Genomic DNA, 15,036 nt, shown 5'->3' on the forward strand with positions numbered 1-15,036 from the left:
TCAGAGCCTGCAGGCCTTTACCCACTATGGCCACCGCATGGCCTTAACACAGAACACAGCTAAAAACAGCGCAGGTGAAGGGCAAGGAAGGACATGCTAATGTGACAGCAGAGGAGATGGAGACGTAAGAAAAGGACTCGCTACAGTCGCTGCCAGCGGTATAGCGCCATCTGGAGCTGAGGCGGATGGCAGGGGACACCTTCTCCTTGTCCCTTCTAGTCCTCAAGAGGCTCTGGCTCAGCTGTGAATTCCACTTGCACTTCCAAGCACACATGTACCTTCCGCCAGGGACTTCACAAAAGGACAAAGCCTCCAGCGACTCGTGGCCCTTTCACCAGACCTCACATTAAAATTCCTGACCGCAGCCCAATACCAAAACAACTGTAAATATGCCTTCCTTATAGATCGTTCACAAAATGATTTTGCATTTATACTAAGACTATCAAGATTGTTTTTGAATACACATATTCTGAGGGAAAGGATACACCAAGTATAAAGTCACCCTATTGCCTTTTCCTCAGGCCCTTAAGTCACACGCAGCTCCCTGTCCTCTCCAGGTTCCTGTCTCTGCTAGGGAGGCACCTGCCCTTCTCTCTGGATGGGCTGGAATGTGAGGTGCTTGGTTTCCCAGCACCGCAAGGCGTTAATTCCCAGGGCACAGAAGACAGTGAGATGTACAGTAGGCAGGCTCAGGGGGTATGGACGAAGGGAAGATAATAAATGAATTCTTTTGAACAAAACCACACAATTCCCCCTCCCTCCGGCAAATGGAGTGGCCACTCCAGCCGTCCTCGGCCCGGGATGCAGGGGCCTTACCCAGATTGGAGGACGCACGGCCCTCCGCGGCCCGGTCCTTCAGGTCCTCAGCGATGCCCAGCTGCTGCTCGTGGTACTGCTTTGCCCTCTCCAGGTCCTGCATGCACCGGGCGGCGTGGCCCAGGCCCGCATAGGCCCGCATCTCGATCGACTTCTCCATCAGCTCCTGCGCCAGCTCCAGCACGCAGTTGTGGTAGGACATGGCCTTGTCAAAGTTCCTGCGGTAGTGGTAGGCGCTGCCCAGGTTGCTGTAGGCCCGGGCCTCCTCCCGCTTGCTGCCCAGGTCCTTGGCTATCCGCAGGTGCTGCTCGTGGCACTGCACGGCGCTCTCAAAGTCACCCATGGCGATGTACACGGCTCCCATGTTGCCGAGTTCTCTGGCTTCGGAAAGTTCGTCTTTGGACTGCTTGGCGAGAAGAACGCACTGCTTGTGACTGGCCAGGGCGTTGGGATAGTCTCCGATGGCCGTGTACACGTGACCCAGACTGCTCAGGGCTGACGACGCTGCCTGGAGAGGAAGGACAAGGCACGGGGTGAGAACACACCAGAACATGGCTTGGGTTTGTTGCAGCAGATAAGACTTCAGAGTTTGTCTGCAGTTAGCAGTCCAGCTCCGAGTGGCGTTTCCATCAGACCCTCACAGAACTGACAAAAAGCAAATCCCTCAGTGAGATGCTCACAGGAGACAATGGCCTTGGAAGCAGTGGCTACCGAAGCCGGTCTCACACAAACAGGTGGCGTCTCATGTGGGACTTCATCTGAAAGTCCTAACAGTCACTGACACCACAGCCCTGTAACGACCCACTGGCCCCTGCGATTGGAGACTGACAGAGGGCGCCCCGGCTCTCAACGTGGGGCTCTGTGCCACGCCCGCCTCTCTCTCAAAGCCAACAGCGGGCCATGAGGGGCTGCTTTCCACCAGGACCGTCTGTTCCTGTTTCTTAGGTCTGGATCAAAATCAAAGGGGAGCTGTGGGGGGTCCAGCCAGCACCTCAGAACCAGGCAGGCCCCACTTGGCTAGCCAAGCTCCTGCTCATGTGGAGCTCGGCTTTCTTTTACCTTCTGGGGACTCTGAGAAGCAGCCTCTGAGGACAGAGAGGGGCTGCCTGCCAGGACCCCACACACTGCACACCAGTCATCTACAGCAAATCGTCAAGGTCTTGGTGGGACTGGCTGTGTAGCTCAGCAGCGGAGCACTTGCCTAATGTGCGCGAGGCCCTCAGTTCAGTCCCCAGCCCAGGAAAAAGATTAGAGGTTTAGTGAGAAAGATTCTACGCCAGTACAGCACACCACACAGGTACAAAGCAGACCGAAAGCAAAGCATCAAAGAAGACGCTGTACGCTTTCCAGCCTGCTACCCAGTGTGTTCAGCCTTAGACCCTAGAGGCTGGTTTCTAAGTCTTTTGTGCAGAGATATAAAACGGAAGTTTGGCTGGGCTCCCCTGCCCTTCCTTTTATTCTGAAACTTGGGAGGCCTGGCTCCCGCTTCATCACATATCCACAGCCATGTGGCGCGTGGACCCCTTCACGCTGCTCCCACCTCTGTGACACGAGCATGTTCAGACAGTAACAAGGAGGTGGCGCTGTCCCTGTGGAGGAGGGCCTCCTTCCCAGCCCCGCTCTGCCTCTGCCCTTCTGAAGGCTTTTATTATTTCATAGGTATGAGGGATGTGTTTCCTTGTTTTCTTTGTTTTTATGAAGTAGCTAGCAGTTCTTGATAAAAAAAAAAAGGGGGGGGGGCTGAGGCCATTATTACAGTGCTTTTGAGTGGTGTGTCTGCAAAGTGGACAATATTAACTTGCCTTTATCAGCACACATGTGTTCCAATGAAAAGAATTAGAACTCAGACAGGAAATAAATACAAATTTGCTTTTTTGCTTTGTCCAAGTAGTGAGAGCAGATACAGTTCCAGGTGCGCTATGACGCTGTACCAGTTGGACCTTGGCCTAGGCAACAACATGCCACTATGACATTGTTGGCCTCAGGTCCCCAGTATGAGCCTCCAGGGGACAGAGGGTGGGGTGCCATGTCATCCTACTGATGCATGGCTTTCTACGGCTCGAACCTCCCAGCACGCACCCTCACAGCATTTTCTCCATTTGCTGCGGGTCCTGGCCTCAGCCTCTTCCCTCTCTGTGTGGTCTCTTTTCCATCCCCTTCCTCTATAAGGCTTTGCCCCCATCTAAGCCTCACTAGGGAGGTCACAGTTCAGACTCCCACCTGCTGCAGCTTGCTGTCCTTGTGGTAGGATGCACAGGGGCTCCTCTGGGAAGCCAGGCAGCTAAGGACCAGACACCTGAGCTCACTGGGTACCCTGCCTCTGGGACTCGTAGTAACTGAATAGCTCTGAGCCTTGGTCTCCAGACAGACAGTTCTACCTTCCACAGCAAGAGGCCGGGAGCCGAGTGTTTTCAATGTAGCCCCAGCCCCTGTCAAATGTGTAATCCATAAGTAATTCACTCGCCAGCTTCACAGAGTATATCTAGTTGGAGGCGATGAGCCTCGAACACAGGAGCAGACAGATTTATAAGGCTCAGGGAGGCACAATAGCCCAGGTGTCACTGTGCTTGGAAACTTCTGGTTTATGGCAACTCAGAGATCTGTGCTTCTGGCTCTTCATTTCTCTAAACACCAGGAAGGCATGGGAGCTACCCAGTGCAGCCCTCCACCAGGCACCGCCTTCCCAGGGTGTGTGGAGAAGGAGAATGAAGCCCTTTCCTGCCCCCCCCCCCCGCTTCCCCTCAGTGCAGAGCTGTCAGGCAGGGCTCCTCAAGGCAGTGTCCTCCCAGCTCACATCCCTGGCAAGGACCATGTGACGCGCAGAGCACATACCATAGCTTCTAGGGCTAGGGCTAGGCTCAGCACAGAACAGGAATGAAACAGCATTGAGCATCAGCGTCATTTCACCTCCTCATTCTGTCTTCTGTATTTGTGAGATGGTGTTAACAACACTGCACACACGAGGAGGGCTGGCCTGGGACAGTCTGGGACAGCCTGGACAGACTGGGATAGCCTGGGACAGCCTGGGATAACCTGGGACAGCCTGGGACAGCCAGGACAGCCTGGGATGGCCTGGGACATCCTGGGACATCCGGGACAGCCTGGGATAACCTGGGACAGCCTGGGACAGCCAGGACAACCTAGGATGGCCTGGGACATCCTGGGACATCCAGGACAGCCTGGGACAGCCAGAACAGGCTGGGATAGCCTGGGACAGCTGGGACAGCCTGGGATAGCCTGGGACAGCCGAGATGGCCTGGGACAGCCTGGGACAGCCTGGGACAGCCTGGAACAGCCCAGAACAATGCCTGACCATATCATAGCAAAGGTTCAGTGCTCTGCAAACTCACAACCAAGATGTGTGGGTACTGATGACCCCAGGACCAGGCAGCTGCTAGAAGCAGCCCTTGAAAACATCAGTAATTGTGAGTGAACATCTCTATTCCTGTCAGCTTCTCAGGAAATAAAATCTAGTGTTTTACAGTCCCTGGGCAAATAACATGTGATGGCATTTATCAGCCAAGTGTGTTTGAAATTAATCACTTGTCTTTGTTCCTGAAGAATAGGGGTAGATCTGAAACACTTTCAGGTTGTTAAGGCGGGGATGAAGGCCCGTCGACTGGGAATCCCAGGCTCACTGCACGCAAGTGCTTTGTTTGCGCCGAGGCCGTGCTGCCTTTGTGCCTTGCTCTCTCTTAGGTTCCTGTGCCAGGAGAGCAGCAGCTGCTACCCGCAGAGGACACATCTGGGAACATCTGCATCTGAATATGAAAACGCACACAGAAAGCATTTCTGGCAAATATCTGGGCCCAAAGAATACAATGGATTTCTCTTCCTACAAGACAGAAATGAGTCCCGTTATTGCCAAAGCACAGCTCCCAGCTGCAGGCTCAGGCACGGGGGCCAGCCGCCTGTCGCCCCGACAGGCTTCGTGAGCCCTGAGCTAGAGACGGAAACTTCTTCACGCTTCAACCCACTTTCAAGGGCTTCGGGTCTGAGAAATAAAATAAACTACCCAGACTAGAACCAGCCCAATGACGCAACCGTTGGCCACTGCTCTGGCGATGCACACGTTTTCCTCCCATTGAACACGTGGCTCTAGTTTGCACTGTTACCTAAGGAATATTTGGTGAGACTGCCAACTGATTAATTGCATGTACTTGGGGAAATGGGGATTGTATTTGCAGCTAGTAGCAGAGCTATTGATTTTCCCCTCTGCTACCCAAATCCACATGTATGATGTATTCCCTGCCAGCTCGATGCTCGTAAACACTGGGTGCTAAGTGAGACACCCGAATCCCAGCAGAGGAACACAGACAACGGGCAGGCTATCACATGCACTACACAACACCGATGAGTCCTCCTCTCCTCCCCAGGACAGGGAGGCGGAAACCACACTTTGTAGAGCTCGGACAGCCCAGGTCAGGGCTTGGCATAGAGAAGGTGCTTAAACTTGTAGATCTTAGTTTCTTTTTACTCCAACATACTTAGCTTTAGTAATTTCAGAAATGTGGTAAAAAGATGGCCAGGAAACATATCCCAAAATCCTGTCATCACAAGTACCAACACCACAGAGGCAGCTGGACCAAGGGTGGCAGGCAGCACGGTCACTTCCGCACACAGAGGGCAGCACCATCACCTCTGCACACAGAGGACAGCACTGTCACCTCCGCACACAGAGGGCAGCACCATCACCTCCGCACACAGAGGGCAGCACCATCACCTCTGCACACAGAGGATAGCGCCGTCACCTCTGCATACAGAGGACAGCACTGTCACCTCCGCACACAGGGAGCAGCACGGTCACCTCCACACACAGAGGACAGCACTGTCACCTCCGCACACAGAGGGCAGCACCATCACCTCTGCACACAGAGGATAGCGCCGTCACCTCCGCACACAGAGGGCAGCACGGTCACCTCCACACACAGAGGACAACATGGTCACCTCCGTACACAGAGGGCAGCACTGCACCCTGATTCCCAGGTCAAGAAGCAGGGGGCAAACAGGAAGTGCGGTCAGGCCCGCCCCCTCGACCTCCTTCTTCCAGTCAGGCTCCATGTTCTCAGGGTCTGCAGCCTCCCAAATCACAGCCCCATGGTTCGCACTTGGGTGGCTGGCACAGCGGAGTTAAAGCCCTTGGGTTCAGCCTGGGCTACACAGCAAGCCCTCACCTCCAAACCGAGACAAGGCAGCCAAGGACTTCCAAACAGTTAGTGGTTAAACTGTGGCATTTATGAGGGTAAACAGTTTGTCTATCAAGCCATGGAAGGACACAGATGAAACCGGAGATGCACGCGTTGGTGAAAGAGGCCAGCCTGAAATGTCTCCTTTCCATGTTCCTTCAGGACCAGGCAAGCGGCCGAGGAGAAGTTCCAGGGGACCCAGGAGACAGAGCGGTGGTGGCAGATCAGGTGGCGCACAGGGATTTTTAGGGCATCGAAACCGTTCTGCATGATACAGTAGCAGATACGTGACATTTACGTTTACAACACGGAGTGAGCCCTACTGTAAATGTCAACTTTAGCTAACAATATATCAACGCTGGCTCAACATTTGTGAGGCACATACCACACAGAGGATGGCAGTGAAGGGGCAAGCAGATGGGAGGTGACTGTGAAAACTCTTATTTCCTCGGTTTTCTGCTCTGAAAGAAGGTCATTAATTTAAAACAGACAACAAACAAACAAACAAACAAATAAGAGCTCTCCACTCAGGGGTGGGTGGGTAATTCCAGGAAACAGAAACATCCCAAAGAGAGGCAGGAAGCAGGCTCAGTGTGTGCTGAGCCTGGGGCAGCTGGGTAGGTGGGTCTGTGAGTCTGATCACTGTGTCTAACCTGGCATGTGACACAAAGCCGTGTGCACAGCGGTGTGCAGCATCCCTAAAAGTACTAACTAATGGCGCCTCAGGGCAGGGCCACACACAGCCACTCCTGCCCTGGCGCTCACAGGTCAGGCTCTGTGGCTACATTCAAGTGCTACGTTGAAGGCCTAGCAGGGGCAGCGGGGGCGTCTGTCCTGCCTTACACAGGAGGGAGAGCCATAAAGATAATGAGAATAATGCTAACTACAATAGCATCTGCTGTGGCTCGGTACGGCTCGGTCCTGACGGGGCAGTCTTTAGGGCTTCCCCCCTTCCCTGTCTGAGGGAAGCAGGCTGCTGTGCACACTGCCTCAGCCGCTGAACGTGCTGTCTCCTGGGGAACAGCAGGCAGGTAAGAACAGGGCACATATCGCCACATCCTTTCTCCTATTTGCTATAGGCGGGTCCATCCAAACTGATCCTAAGTAAGAAGCGTGCCAGTGTGTATACAAGACCCCTGGCTGATCTATAGCGAACACAGAGTGGGCACAAGGAAGCCCTGCTTTAAGCCACTGAGATAGTGGGATTGCTTGTTTCTGCATAACCCGCCAAGCCTGGCTACTGCTCCACTGAGCACAGATTAGTAACCTCACTCAGCAGGAGGCCTCCTCATGAGAGTCAGCTATGGACGCTAACTGTCTGGTGGCTGGGTTGTGCGCCAGCCAGTCACACCAGCTTCTGCAACGAGACTTCGGTCCTCTTTATAGGAAAACCACCTCTGAGAAGAACTGGGCACCCAAATCAGCCTGAGCTAATCTTTACGACCTTGAATGAGTTTAGATGCAAAGGTCAGTCAGCCTGGCTTCCCCAAGTCATGGGTCTCCCCGACACAAGCTTGGGGGTCACCTTCTCTGGGGCTGTGTCTTAAGTGACGTGCACATCTTACTTATGACCATAGTAAGGCTTGAGAAGCCACCTGCGTCAGCACCCACGCTGTTAACTCTTCCTGTGAAGAGCTGACGGTGGCTGGGCGTTCCTGGGGTAGCCCCTCAGTGCTCACACAGGACACTTGGACAAGAGCACAGACATCTCCGCACTCTGTCAGTGCCATGATACCACCCAATGACAACTCCATGGCCAAACAAGAAAACACGTCCAGAGCTAAGTGCCTCTGCCAGACAGATGCTGTGGCTTTGTTCTAAAGAAAGTATCTGAGAGGCAGAAGCAGACGGATCTCTGTGAGTTCAAGGCCAGCCTGGTCTACAGAGCAAGTTCCAGGACAGCCAGGGCTACACAGAGAAACCCTGTCTCAAAAAAACCAAACAAACAGAATAACCAACCAACCCAAACAAACAAGCAAACAGAAAAGAGTCAAGCTAGTGACACCGCACTCACCTCTCGGTGCCACTGGGAAGCCACTGGCCAGACCACAAGCTTCCCTTTTAATAAGCAGCTAGACTATAGACCATGTACTCCCTGCCCTGGCTCCAGCCAGTGAGCTGGCCCTACGCCCTTCATTAAGCCTGAAACTCCCTTTCACATCCTGTTCCTGTTTCTACACATGCATCAATGAGACACAGACAGAGGCAGTTAAACTCTAAGGGTCTGATAGAGAAACGCTTCCTAGATGGGGTCTCAGGTAAGTCTGAACAAACGGCCGTGCAGGGGGGAGGCTAAGCCGTAACTAACACACAAACGGAGGCAGGCGAGGATCACCAGTCACTTCCACACTGCCTATGTCCCATGGCTGGTGCCAGGCGTAACTCAATGCAAGCAGACTGTCCCAAACTCTGAACCCCAGCTTGGAGGGATCTCACCCAGTGATTGTACAAACAGTATGCGGATCTGAATGCCCTTCTAGCCAGGTACAGTGGTCGGTGTGAGTCTATACGCTGAGCTAACCGAGTCATTAGTAATAGTTACAGCTTCTCCATGGTAACCCGGCAGCCAGAGGACTTTCATAAAAATTATTTTTATCCAAATTATATTAGGGTTGGAAGAATAATATAATGTCACAAAGATCTATTGCCGAGGCGTAAGAGCTTCTATCACAGGTGATGAATTATTTATAATGGCCGGCATTATACTGCAATGTTTTCAAACGAAGGATTTGTAAATGTCCTTTGCAGATGCAAATGAACAGATTAATAAGGAAACAAGCTTTCTGGTGTGAGAAGCCTGGATGACAGATTAGCTATTAAGAGCAATTTATAGGTCATAAGATTCGAAAGCTGGCAAGAAGCACTGCCACTGTCGGCTCTAGAAACAGTAAAACCGCATCTGGCTTCCCAGGGGTTTCCTGGTAGACATTTTAATTACACCAGAAAACTGCCAGAATTTATAATGATTTCATCTTTAGAAAAGTTGATGCCCTGTGTAAACTTGACACAACATAACATCGTTTGTGCTGCGTGCCTACAACTTCTGAATGGCAGAGAGGAACTAACTCCTAGTGTTTCCTCTACGCTCCCCAGGGCACCTCTGCCTCTGTGTCAAGGGAGGCTACAGCCTAGGAGGACCTCACAAGTCTTCCTGGTAGCTTTTCACCACAGCCACCACCAAAGCCAGCACGTGGAGCTGAAGCAGTGAGGGAGCAGAGTTAGACTGGGGGTGGTGCAGGGTGTGTGGGGTGTGTGTGTGTGCAGGGGGTGGTGCTGGGGTGTGCAGGGGGTGTGGCGGTGGGGTGGGGGAGGGGGAGGGGAAGGGAGAGACACCTCGTCCTGGAGGAGCTTCCCATGACAGGGCTCACTCTAGCATGATGTTGTTTCAGTCCCACGCCATCATGGCCAGACACCCTGCATTTCAGTGGCTATAAAACACTGTCCTGCAGGGGTTGGGATGTAACAGATCCCCTCAGAAGGCAGTATTTACACTGAGTAATAAAACCTGGCTTTTTTAGGGCAGGCTATGGGGAGGAATGTGGAGGAAGCCAGCCGGAAAACGCACATGCACAGAAGTGTCCCAGACAGGGACAGCTTGTACACAGATGCCAGGGGATAGCAGGACTTTAAATTGGGTGGAAAGGGACCCTCGAGGACCCCGAGAGACGTTTTGGAATTAAACAACTGAGAATTTCTGTTTCCATCCGTGAAGGAATGTTACCTACATCCCTTCACCCCCACCCCCACCCCCACTAGAAAGGCCAGGTTCTAACAGTTGCTGAGACCCTGCGACTGACATGGCAGCTTCCTTCCTGGTGCTCAGGAGCTCAGAGCTCCTGCCCGGGTCCTCACTCACTCTAGAACATCCACCGTGGTCCCCCACGGGGCACAGCGATTTCAAGCCCAGGTTGCTTTAGAGCTGGAAGAGACGTTATCCACCACCCAGGCTACTAGTTTCATGAGTCACCTAACCCCCTAACCATACTGGCTTAAATAACTGACAGAGTGCCGGCATAGCCACTGTAGTGTGCCTCCGTGGGATCTGACGGACTGACGGCATAGCCACTGTAGTGTGCCTCCGTGGGATCTGACGGACTGACGGCATAGCCACTGTAGTGTGCCTCCGTGGGATCTGACGGACTGACGGCATAGCCACTGTAGTGTACCTCCGTGGGATCTGACGGACTGACGGCATAGCCACTGTAGTGTACCTCCGTGGGATCTGACGGACTGACGGCATAGCCACTGTAGTGTGCCTCCGTGGGATCTGACGGACTGACGGCATAGCCACTGTAGTGTACCTCCGTGGGATCTGACGGACTGACGGCATAGCCACTGTAGTGTGCCTCCATGGGATCTGACGGACTGACGGCATAGCCACTGTAGTGTACCTCCGTGGGATCTGACGGACTGACGGCATAGCCACTGTAGTGTACCTCCGTGGGATCTGACGGACTGACGGCATAGCCACTGTAGTGTACCTCCGTGGGATCTGACGGACTGACGGCATAGCCACTGTAGTGTACCTCCGTGGGATCTGACGGACTGACGGCATAGCCACTGTAGTGTACCTCCGTGGGATCTGACGGACTGACAGCATAGCCACTGTAGTGTGCCTCCGTGGGATCTGACGGACTGACAGCATAGCCACTGTAGTGTGCCTCCGTGGGATCTGACGGACTGACGGCATAGCCACTGTAGTGTACCTCCGTGGTCCCAACTACTTGGGAGGCTGAGATAGGATTGCTTGAGTCAGGAGTTCAAGATCAACCAAGGCCCCATCTCAAAATAAACAAAAGTACTCCTGCTCAGATGAACTTGGGGCAGGGGGCACTTTGTCCTGTAGTAGCCCCAACAGGTACCCAGGGCTCCATGGGACTTTATAGAACACGATGCAAGTGAGGGAATAACATTCAGGGTGTAATCTGAATAAATTATAATAAATTAGCATTAAAAAAAGAAAAGAAAAAAAGCATGTGCCAAGAAAATCTCTCAGTGTCCTTAGATGTAGGTAGAGGTCAGCTGTCCTGGGTGAGGGTCTCTTAGTGACTAGGGAAGGTAGGACCAGGGTCAGGTCTCCAGGCCCAGCAGGTGCCCCCGCTCAGCCACTGCAGCAAGTCACCATGGCCTTCACTGACTGCTGTGGCTGGCACATGAAGGAAATCCATACACACTCCAGGAGCCAGCCACGAGCTCAGCACCCTCGCTTTCTCATCATTTGCCTGCCCCGGCTTCCAGCAGCCCCCACGTGTTTAGCATCCAAGAGCAGCCCCTTAAAATTACCCAGATCTAGACAATGGACAGAACATTCTCCACAGTAGAGTGGAGCGTGGGATATGACTTTCTCACATACTCTGGTGCCTCATATTTGACCATTTTCCCTGGAGGGGGAGACCTGGTGGCACTCAGAGGAAGGACAGCAGGTTACCAAGAAGAGACTTGATACCCTATGAGCATATACAGGGGGAGGAAATCCCCCTCAGGAACAGTCATAGGGGAGGGGAATAAGGGGAAAATGGGAGGGAGGGAAGAATGGGAGGAGACAAGGGATGGGATAACCACTGAAATGTAACAAGAACAAATTAATAAAATAATATATATCTTGGAAAAAAATTAGAAATGCACTAGTTTTTAATTAATATTTTTTATTTTAGTGGTAATTATTTATATGCTAAGTCCACCTTGAGTTAATTTATGACCATTTTATTCTTAATAATAAATTTAAATAACTTTTTTAATTTTTGGTTTTTCAAGACAGGGTTTCTCTGTGTAGCCCTGGCTGTCCTGGAACTCACTCTGTAGACCAAGCTGGGCTCAAACTCACAGAGATCCACCCGTCTCTGCCTCCTGTGTGCTGGGATTAAAGATGTGTGCCACCACCACCCAGCAAATTTAAATATTTAAAAAAATCATGCGACAATGCTAACAAATGAGGTTACAGTATTAATTTTAAACACATTGTTCATTCTCTAAAATACTCAGTGCTATTCAGTGACAAATGCAAAGTTAAACTCTGACAATTTTAATTACACTTATTTACACACCTGCTAATCCTGCTAGCTCGGCCATCTGGTGTACTTCCCGGGTTCAGCCTTGCCCCTGCAGGACGCGGTCCCTGGGAAGCTCACCCTGTCTGGCCCACTTCACAGGACAACGATGACCACACGTTTGAGGAGCTTGGGAGTGTGCCTGGCACAGGGCGTACTCAGTCACCCTGAACAGTTGTTGACGTGGTCAGCACCAAGGGAGCCGAGTAAGCTCACTATCTCAGTGTCGCAAAGGGCAAGTGTACCCATCAGTGTTGCCTTCCTTCTTTCATGATGCCCACTGAAAAAAACCCTGAAAACTGTCATCTCCTTGGTGGGACGTCTGTCAGCACTTCTTTGGCACATGAGTTATTTGGCATGCAGGCACATAAGTACTCATTTTTTAAAATCTCCAAAGAAATATGATACTGTACAAAAGTCTGAAAGTTAAACACAAACAAGCTCAATAAATTAAAATTAATATTTTAATTTAGACTCTAAACTTGTTTTATTTTAGCTTACCATAAAGTATGTACAATGACATTAAACAGGTTATATTGTTAGATAAATTTTCTAATTACAAGTTTAATCAAATTATTTGTCATGTTATTTTAAAACTTGTTTGTTGATAGTATACTTATTTTTGAGTGCTTAATTTCAGAAGAAATATGTTCTACTATAAGAAAAGAAGCATCTAGCTTTCTTCCCTCTCCTCTCTGAGGAAGGGTCTCACTCTGTAGCCCTGGCTGGTCTAAAAATGACTAGTAGTTTTTACTTAACATAGTAAGAAATGAGATATGCCACAGGAACCTCCCATGAGACACAGTGGGACACTCAGAGTCTGGCAGGAAGGCTGCCACACCAAAAGCCATGGCCTTTGGTCTGCATCCTCCATGGTAAGTATGCAGGGCAGGTCCTGCAGCAACAGCACCTTCCACAGTAAGTGTGCACGGCGGGTCCTGCAGCACCAGCATCCTCCACAGTAAGTGTGCAGGGGGGTCCTGCAGCACCAGCATCCTGCATGGTAAGTGTGCACGGCGGGTCCTGCAGCACCAGCATCCTCCACAGTAAGTGTGCAGGGGGGTCCTGCAGCACCAGCATCCTCCACAGTAAGTGTGCACGGCGGGTCCTGCAGCACCAGCATCCTCCAGCTCTGGTTCTCAAGCAAAACTCAGCCCATGTTTGTGTTCTCTGTGGCTAGAAACAGCTGCTCTGTGTGTGCAAGACTCGCGGTTTCTCATTCCCTTCCTTGCTCCCCCGCCTGCTGCCCTCGCCCAGTCGGCCACACTCCTGCTCAATCTTCCAATCTTCTCCCTTTGTTCTTTGATTTGTGCGCAGGGGCACGGATGATCAGAGACTAGTGTTAGCACTGCAGCATTGTTAGGGTTAGTGTACTGATGGACACGACTCCTTTTCTTAATAACGGCAGCAAGCAGCAGAGCCTGAGACTGTGAGAGCACCAGTCCCTGGGTCTGGGGTACAGCTGTGTAGCGCGCACGCGCCAAGGGCTGTGGAGACTGTGCTCCACAGATCAGACTTGTCGTGAACTACAAGAACTTTCCATTTGCAGCAGGAAAGGAGGAAGTGCTTCCACAGAACCAAGGACAAGGAGCCTTCTTACTGACGAGGCCACTTTCATTGTCTCAGATCTCAGGGACTCCCACAAGGGAGAAATGTCTACCCCCACTGAAAAAAAAAAGGCATTAATTAACTGGCCCAAAGTGAAATAACTAAACTAAGCAAAACAAAACAAAAACAAAAAACAAGGCAGGATGTGAGTCAAGACCTGAGAGCCAACTTCACACACAGGACGAGTAGAGGCCAGACAGGCGAGCACGCCGCTCACAGGGAGGACGGGTAGAGGCCAGACAGCCGAGCACGCTGCTCACAGGGAGGTGTTTGGAGCCCCTTAGCGCAGGTGTTCCTCATTTTCAGTATCTTATAAAAATGACTCATAAATGGTCACAAACTGGACACAGACTTGGAATTTTATTAAGATGGAGAAAAATGCAACACCTGCAAGTCCTACTGCGCGTTTTCTGAGCAACTTAAAACTCTTATTCCCTCTGCCTGGATAGAAACGTGATGTCTAGAAGTCTGCGGGCCAGTCGGCCTGCCCACGGGCATCAACTGAGATGCACATCACTAGAGTGGCTTTTGTTATCTGTGTGTGTGCGATGTGTCCTGGACTGCACACCTGGTGCTCCCAGGAAGCTGCCCCTGTCTGCAACTACAGCCATATCTGTAAGTAACTCAACAGGCGGACATCCACAGACGGCTTCCAACCACCGCAGCAGGCTATGAATTCAAGGGTGCTTAAATTCACCTCCACAAGGAAGAACTTGGTCAACTCCTACAACGGCGGGGCCCGTTTCCAGAAGGTTCCACTCACTGTACCACAGTATGAAACAGGCACCGCGAGAGACCAGCTTTATAGAGGCCTCATTCTGAAACACCGTTTAAGGGAGCAGAGAACCTTGCTCTGCGTCGGTGGTAGAAAAGACGGAGGCCATGGCTGGACCACAGACAGAGGAGGAGCAGGGCGAGGTGAGGTGGGGAGGGAGGTGATTGACAGCCTCCATGCAGGCGGGTGGACGCACCCCTGCTCCATTCCAGCTCCTAAGACAGGAGCACACCCCCTGTGCTAAGTCTATACTGTGCCGTCCTGATCACGGGGTGCGTCTCACCTCACTTTACAGTTCAGAAGAGGGGGAGCAAGGGAGGCAATGGAGGGGGAAACAGGAGGGGAGTACACAGGCTTGGTTCTCAAGTGTGAAGACGACGGTGGTTCAACTGGCAGCAGTGACGTGGGCAGAAGGGCCGAGAGACAGGAGTGGGAAGTGAGCCCTGGGAGAGTCGAACAAACCTGTGTCTAAATGGGACCCAGATCAAAGGCTGGGAGGGACAGGTGCTGCACAGACCCTGGTCTGCCGGGAGGACAGCTGGCAAGTGTGAAGGTGGGAACCTGCAGCCTCTTGTACGAGGAGCACAGCGTCGTGCGTTCTCTG

General features: G+C 51.9%; 1 protein-coding gene across 5 annotated transcripts in view; it reads right to left on the reverse strand.

Annotated features, from left to right (window-relative positions):
* The window catches only part of TTC28 (tetratricopeptide repeat domain 28), a 440,803-nt gene that overhangs the window by 120,280 nt on the left and 305,487 nt on the right, over positions 1-15,036 (reverse strand). For 4 of the 5 annotated variants that reach the window (XM_084764313.1, XM_084764312.1, XM_084764311.1 and 1 more), the window contains one exon: positions 817-1,324. In XM_084764313.1, the coding sequence (XP_084620439.1) occupies positions 817-1,324 (508 nt within the window). Of the gene's footprint in view, positions 1-816; positions 1,325-12,046; positions 12,337-15,036 lie in introns of those variants that run through there. The other variant, XM_084764315.1, reaches the window with a different exon arrangement.

The sequence above is a fragment of the Acomys minous genome, assembly GCF_964271855.1.
Source record: "Acomys minous genome assembly, chromosome: 16".
In the NCBI taxonomy this organism is placed as follows: Eukaryota; Metazoa; Chordata; class Mammalia; order Rodentia; family Muridae; genus Acomys; species Acomys minous.